At 40.3% G+C, this 8,123-nt stretch overlaps 1 protein-coding gene across 5 annotated transcripts in view; it reads left to right on the top strand.

Annotated features, from left to right (window-relative positions):
* The window catches only part of gria3b (glutamate receptor, ionotropic, AMPA 3b), a 98,293-nt gene extending 90,694 nt beyond the window's left edge, over window positions 1–7,599 (top strand). Inside the window, exons 14-16 of one of the 5 annotated variants that reach the window (XM_037779988.1) lie at window positions 1,095–1,209; window positions 2,636–2,883; window positions 5,864–7,599. In XM_037779988.1, the coding sequence (XP_037635916.1) occupies window positions 1,095–1,209; window positions 2,636–2,881 (361 nt within the window). In that variant the 3' untranslated portion in view covers window positions 2,882–2,883; window positions 5,864–7,599. Of the gene's footprint in view, window positions 1–1,094; window positions 2,221–2,635; window positions 2,884–5,863 lie in introns of those variants that run through there. The other 4 variants (XR_005208159.1, XM_037779989.1, XM_037779991.1 and 1 more) reach the window with 4 other exon arrangements.
* Window positions 7,600–8,123: the final 524 nt, after the last annotated feature.

Below are 8,123 nucleotides of genomic sequence, written 5' to 3' on the forward strand. Positions count from 1 at the left end.
TTGAGTTTCAGACACAGAGCATGTTGCGGGGTAATTGCATTGTTAATCAATGTCTCTCCGAGCCAAGACAATGGTCTGGTCTTCACAGTCCGTTTCTCCAGATTGGCTATGAGGGATATACAGTGGTGTAATCTTCTCTCAGTGCATTATGCATTGCATGAGTCCCCTCGGGGGACAGCTCTCCCAGGGAGAAGTCACTCATTTATCGATGCGCTATTTTATATTTTCTTTTGCTTTTCACTTTTACACAACGACTGACATGAACCACAAATGATTCACTGACACATTATGACTACAAAATATGATTTTTATTGTTTTTTTTCCTAAAGTAATTTAGTGCAATCGAACATTATGATCATTTTATGATTACATACAGTAGTTTGACGTCTATAGATATCGAACAGCTGCGTCAGACGTTAGATTTTGCAGCTACAGGCAAATATGAAAGGAGTTATTCCAGTGATATTTTTGAGCTTAGTCCTGCAGCTCTGTGCTCAGTTTGGTCGGGACACACTCATCTGACACTAATCTGGCGTAATTGGGAGATAAGGTTTTTCTTAGCGATGTGTCGGGATAGAACACGTAAGAATTAATTAAGCTTTCACTTTTGGGGATAGCTGTTTGGATGTGAAATTGGTTGTAATACCTCCAGAGTTGATTGTTGTCGTGCTTAAGCAGATATTGTGGAAGTAGAAAAGGTAGTGTCCATCGCTTAGATTTTTCTGTTTGTTAACACAAAGCTCCTGTAGGACTGAACTTGTTAAACGCTGTTCAGAAAGCCCCTGTGATCCGCTACCCACCCCCCTAAAACAATGTACCCCGGTGCTTTTTGGATACTCACAGACTTGCAGATTGTACTTCCGGTACCTGCTCGTCGCCCCGTTAACAGCGTCTGCCGATTACTCAAAGCGATACGGGCAGGACCTGGCTTTAGACTAGGGGTTATGAAGGTAATAGTTAGAATGCCTGCTCTCTGTGATGTTGACATAGCCAGGAGCCCTGCCTTATCGCTTTGTAAAGTATGTAGTAGTTTAAAAGTTGAATAACATAAAATAACATAATATAATGTTATTTATGTTATTTCCCACGTGAAGAACTCCTGTAAACCTTGCAGTATTGAAACTCAGTGAACAAGGCATCTTAGACAAGCTGAAAAACAAATGGTGGTACGATAAGGGTGAATGTGGAACCAAGGACTCTGGAAGTAAGGTCAGTCGCTGCAGGTCTTTTGTACTGATTCCAAAATTGCATTTTGACGTACTGTTCATATGCAAGACAAGACTTCTCTGACATCTATAGTGTACATTTTGTTTATTTGCTACACATAATTTTTTTTTTTTTTTTAGCTTTTCTGCCACAAACTGTAACACAGTTTATGCGTGGCTTTCAACACAAGGCACTGCTTCCCCAAATTCATTTTTTTCTTTTATTGCAATAGAAATGAGACATTTTTTGCTGCAATATAAAATGTAGAAACTCATTTTTGTGAGAACTGTAATGATAATAATGCGGGGAAGTTGCCTTTTAGAAACACTAGTGCAATTGAATCACAGCAGTTAACAGTTGTTGATAAATGCTATTTTTTGCTCATTTTCACTCTTGACATTCATGATACTTTGACCATTATGCTGCTGTTCCTATTTACCAAACTGTTAATGAAAATTTGATTTATTTGCGTTGTTACTAGTTTGCACCGAGATGTGTCTATTAGATTCTTTGGCCTCCTGTGGTGTGATGAACAAGCAAAGCCTCTTATTGTGATGAGTTACACAAATTCAACTCCTCTAAAGCGTCGAGAGCGCCGTAGGGCGTCTTCATCTTGTGGCTGCTCGGAGTTGAGGTTAGAGGCTCTGTTTGCGCATCACAAGAAGTTGGGGAATGTAATAAACCCACTATTTTAACCCTCTGAGATACAGTCAAAGATTATAGGTTAGGGGTTGCTAGATAGCTTTATGATACTCCCACGCTCATAGGGTTAAACTGCAAATAGTAAAACTCTAATGAACAAATTTTTAATGAATATGTTTGGTAGGTAAGCAGCAGCAAAATGGTTTGATTTTTAGTGTTTTTTTTAAACTTTAACAAAGCTATCATTCATCTATTATGACTGTACTGTATGACAATGTTGCCAAGAGAGTTATACGTACATGTCGCCAAGAGGATTAAAAAAAAAAAAAAAAAAAAAGATAGGGATTTTCAGAGCTGTCGACCTATGCGATACTGACCACCTTCCTTACATGGTCAAGAGCAGAAGCCATATTACATCCAAGTAGTGTAGGGAAGGGAGAGCTCTACATTCACCAGCAGATAGATAGAGTGCTAATAAGAGTTGGCTTCTTTCTCCTCAGCGGAGAATGGTTTGACTATGGCAGTCTGAAGTACAACTTTGTGACAACCATAGGAAAATCAGTTCACTCGAAATTCTAGCCGTAGCACCTCATTACATCTTCAATTTTTTGGTTTGCTTGTAGCCGTTAGTGTCCATAATCTGCCATACAAGTAAGATAGAGTATGATGATGTGCTAGAGCAGTTTAAGTCAAGGCTATGTGAGGCTCAGTTTGAAGGATGCAGGCTGTGTTTTTTTGTTCTGCTGCCCTTGCAAAACTCTTAACTGTGTTATTCACTTTCCCCCAGGACAAGACAAGTGCTCTCAGCCTAAGCAATGTGGCTGGTGTCTTCTATATTCTGGTCGGAGGGCTGGGGCTGGCCATGATGGTGGCTCTGATAGAGTTCTGTTATAAGTCACGGCAAGAAACCAAACGGCTGAAATTGGCCAAGAATGCCCAGAATTTTAAGCCGGCTCCCCCGACCAACACCCAGAACTTTGCCACATACAGAGAAGGCTACAACGTGTACGGAACCGAGAGCGTTAAGATCTAGAGGTACGTCGCCTCCGCTCACTGTCCGCACTGTCCCTCCGGGCACTGTGTGGATGATGAATCATTTAGCTTCCTGTCATACCAGCGAGAGTGAATAATTCATTTGTGTGTGTTGCTGTGTGGCTGACTGCTTGTGAACTTGTTTATGGTTGTCATGTAGGGCACAACAGAACACACATGCCCACTCAGATACAAAACTGTGAGACGTTGTTTATGCCGCCTTGTAACGTATAGCTGCGTGGACAGCGCCTCAGGCTACCATGAAGGTTACAGCACACAAACTTAGCAAGTTACCAGACACACACCTGCTTGTAAACTTATTTATTTCTTCTTATAATTATTCCGTCTGAACAATCTAATCTACTTCTGAAAACATTTTAAGTGAGAAATAGGCCATGCCACTGCTGAATCTCCTTTCATTTTAGAACTAGATCGCCTAGTTTGACAGCTTGGTCCAAGTTTCTTGAGCCAGATGTATTGCGCTGGAAAGGCTCAGTCCTCACAGCGGACTGTTCTCCGCCAATGAGGAAACTCCAGCACTCGGCCGACCAATTGTGTAATTTCATCACTCAGTCAGTCAGTCAGTCAGTCAAACTTTTGTGTTTATAGGGCTGGCCCTCTGCCCTCCAGCCAAAAATGACATTTAAGGCAGTATTGATTGATTATTTTGTGGCCACTTGGGGGCAGCGTAACAAGCCTCAAACATAACATTTATATATTATCATGTTATACAGTTGATATGGTGAAGGTGTTGGCAAACACACCAGACACAGGCAGCATTAAGCTATGTTCACACTACGAGCGACAAAAGCAACAAAACGGCCAGCTACATTGTTGCTACGTCGCCGTTGAAGAGTTGCTCAAGTGTTTGTTGACGTAGAACAAAAGCATATGATTGATTGACGCTTCACCGCATCATTGGAGCACTGAAAAAAGCAGTTGTAGCGTGTCACGCCTGTCAGCCAGCGACCAGTGTCGCGTCAGTTTGTAGCTTTGTGTCACTGGCTTCCATTGGAAACTACTTGCAGCCTGTTGTTTTGTCGCTTGTAGTGTGAAAATAGCATTAGGATAGTAATAGTATAACTCCAATATTCAGTCTGTTTCGGTGTCCATCAACTCCTGAGGGAAATATCTCACTCTTTAGCTGCTAAATGCACAACTGTGTTCACCAGCTAGTCGCTCATTTTATCTGTCATTTCTTGCTGGGCAGGTAGTGTGCAGTCGTTTTTTTTAGATTAAAACAGCTGAAAACATTAAGGAGAGCGGTAAGAGATTAAAAAAAAAGGCTTAAATGCTCCATGATGCTGAGGGGAAATTGAATCCAGTTCCACTGAATGCTCACTTGCACTTTAATACCACTAGAGGTAAATGGGGAATTAAAAAAATGTCTCTATACAGCAGTTCTTACAGCATTGAACTAAACAAAGGGGACCTCGATCACTGTTAAATAAATTGTTAGTTTTGTATTTGATTGGATTGATCGCATATGTGTTCTGTTGCTCCTCATTAAACACCAAGTGTGACATGTCTCTTTACAGAAGTACAGCTGTACGACAGAGCAGCGTCATTTAAAGGCCCTGAAAACATATTAACATTATTTACATGAGAGCCTTCTGTATTTATGCGTTTTGTCTGTACTCTTCTCACTGGTTTCGAGTGGGCAGGGCTCACGTACGTCAGATAGACAAAATCTGATGACAGCTGGTGGGTTGTTTGCTTATGTTGCCGCTGCTGTCAATCAAATCTGATCAAACCACACCAGCACAGCTCTGATGAAGCAGATAACCTGAGTTTTTCAGTGTTAAACGCTTGTAATAAATAATAATTAAAGGAGCTTCATTTGAAATTCAGAGCATTAATATAGCAGCAAACAACTATTTGCTATGTAAAGATATAGAGGAGTAATGTCTACCTGAGCAGAGAATGAAGTCTCTCCCTCTGTGTGTGTTGTAATCCGAGCTTCTCTGTGCTTTATCAGTCCTGGCCAGTCGTGTGCATGTTATGCTTTGTCCATTTACCTCGGAAATCAGAAGTCGGAGCTGGGAATGATGTTATACCCGAGTTGACCGCATTCCAGTACAACAAGTCGGAAATTCTTTTTAGCCATTGTTAGCATTAACAGTTGATAACAACACATTACTCCGCATTCGAACACCGTAGCAACACGTCCATGGATAAGTTGGACAGTACTATGTGTACGACTGATTTAATGAGACACAAATAAGACAGAAATGCTAAATAACAGTATATTACTACAGCTTTTTTAATGTTGATGCGCAGAGCAGCCATCTATGATTTTGAGATCAGGGTTGGTGAGGTTCTTCCGACTTTCTGAGTTGGAAATCTGACTTCAGGGGGCGTTCCAGTTGAAATTTCTGACTGGGAACTCAGAAATTCCAACTTCCCAGTTCAAATGGAACGCAGCATTAGTGTGCGTGCGCCACTGGCTCGCTAATCACCACCACTCTGCACTGCGCTTATACGGCGGTTACAGATGATAACACTGTCCCGACCCACGGCGTTGTCGCAGAAGCGTAGCGCCCACACTTCGGTTGCACTGTTGCCGTTGTTTGCACTGTTAGCGCTGTTAGCTGCTAGCCGCTGGCTCAGCCGTCACCATGTTGAGAGCCTTGTGGAGACAATTCCTCAATCGTAGATATGCTCTGAATTTGGAATTTAGCACCATTAAGGATTAATTTTCTGAACTTTGTATTCAATTGTTGCTTATTTAGTCACAAATATTTGCTGTTATTGAGAAAAACATAAGTATTGAAACCAGGTTTTCAGGGGCTTTAAAAAATATATAGGCAATAGTTTTAAAAATAGCTTGCATTTTTAAGTTCAATCTTGACATTTTCAGTTCACAGCCCATATTTTCACCCAACATGAGTCATAATTATGCAGATGTTAGTTTTTTTTTTCTCTGCCAGTCATTATATACCTCAACTCTTCCCTTCTTTGCTTCTGCTCTGTATGTCGACAGGTTTAGGAAACATTTCCACTGTCCCTTACAACTGTGACTGAACATCTAGGAAAGGACAGGATCGCGGGGATTGAGCTCCGAGCCAAATCCTCTCGGGCGGAACACGGCACGATAATCTGCAATGACGACACGACTGGACTGGTCACGGGAAGAGCCGATGCGGTTCCCTCCTCTCAGTGCCTTATGGAACTCCGAGTCCAATCAATGCAACTCATTCACAATGATATTGCTTTTTGCTTGAAACTCATACAAAACAGAAGAATGGTGCAGTGATTGAAATATATAGATATATATATAGATATAATACATTTGACATGTTACAATGAATGAGAGAACTAAAGCCATCCTTTGCAACCCTAAGCACACTTTGAAGTGCCGGAAAGACGACGAATCTTATATGACAAGTGTCTAATTGGTTTCTTGTAATCAATATGATCCGATTACTCTTCATCCTTCTGCTGCCAGATTTTCACTGGTTATATGTGTTCAAATGATTTTATTAGATCTACTCAGTGCACTGTAAGACACTGGTTATTAGACAATAGCTTTTATACTGTTGTAAGTCACTTATAGTGACCCTGTACTTGTTTTAAAAAGACAGATTGATCTTATTGGAGCGAGATGCCATTCAGCCCAAAACAATTACAAGTGTGTTGTTTGTACTCTAAACTCTGGTGCTGCTGCCACTGTCTTCTGAACGTTTGATGGGACTCACGAAGATGAGAAGATGATCTGGTTCGGCTTTCACGCACTACAGAACCAGGTCATAATTCGCACTTCCAATACTGCCAAGAGTGTGTTTTGTATGACAAAAGAGTGTTTAAAGCAAAGTATTCATGCTTGAGTAAAAAAAAAAAATCTGTTTGTGATCTACAGTTTGTAAAATATCAAAGGAGCACCAACTCGACGAGGTTCGTCGCTCCAAACAGTCTTTCCCTGAAGTCTCCTGTACATGAAAGTAAAACCAAACAGAAAGGGTAATTCAATTGTAGATTAACTGCAATCCAATTAAAGGATAACAGTAATGGCTTTTAAACTGTAGTATTTTGGATTACCTTACCATTTTCTTTTAACAATTGCACATTTTACAACGAGCTGTGGTTTGCTTTTAATTTGATTTCCTTTAAATGAGCATTACAGTGTTTGGTGACTTCACTTAGTAAATGAAAATGAAAAATATACAACGGAAAAAATAGATTTATACAAGGTTATACCAGGGAGAGCCCTGAAGCTTAGCACATTTCCATATTGCTGTAATGATTTTCCTTTCTTTCAAAAAGACTGTGATTCCATAGGATTTAGGACGATAGTTATCTAATCACCTGAAACTATGGGCAGATAGTTTTATATATAAAAAACAAAAGAAACTGATAATGTGAAGAAAAATAAAGTTGAGAAAGATGTGTACATTCATATAAATGAGAATTATTTATATTACATGATTTTGGTTCTTTTTTTCTAAGAAATTTGCATGTGAATTCAGTGATGCTTGACGAGCTCTGCTACTCACAAATCGACCTTAGGTTGACGTCCAGCCCTGGTTATTCTTTTGTAAATCAGTTTTTTTTTTCTTTTTTGTATACGCCTCACCTTCTGCAACAACAAAAAAAAAAAACGCCAGGCATAGTAGTGGGTACAAAAGAGCAAGAGATGCATGCATAATTTTGCTGAACCTCATTAGTGAGGCGCTGTACAGAGAATTTTAATACATTTTGTAAATAAAATGTACAGAAAGGTTTGTGTGTCTGTGTTGGTGTCCTTTCACAACACTGAATGAAAACACTGTGCATGGTTTTATGGCCTGCGGGAGGCTGCAGGTTAAACACGCAGCATATTTGACTCCGGTATATGGCGAAGTATCAGTAGCCCCCTGCAGACAAACACACAAAGAGAGGAGTTTTTCCCCTGTAATAGGTCCAATATTGAGCTGTTAGTCAGTGGAAGTGTGTGTGCATGTTTTGGATCAATAGTAAGCACCATCTGCTTCACTCTCGCTCCCCTGCCTTGCATCCACTGATTGAAGGCTCCATTGACAGCTTCATCTGCCATGTGATCTCTCTCTCTCTCTATACGACGTGACACAATCAATAATGTATTATTATAACCACCAACTGCTTACAAAACATGCTGCACACGGATGCTGTGTCGCTTCCAAGTTGTAAGCTTTAAAAACTATATTTTAGGGAAGACATTTTCATCAGGATTTACTTAAGTAAATACAGCAAAAGGGGGACAGCTAATCATTTAAACCCTGCTTATT

This window comes from Sebastes umbrosus, chromosome 9, assembly GCF_015220745.1.
Source record: "Sebastes umbrosus isolate fSebUmb1 chromosome 9, fSebUmb1.pri, whole genome shotgun sequence".
Taxonomy (NCBI): Eukaryota; Metazoa; Chordata; class Actinopteri; order Perciformes; family Sebastidae; genus Sebastes; species Sebastes umbrosus.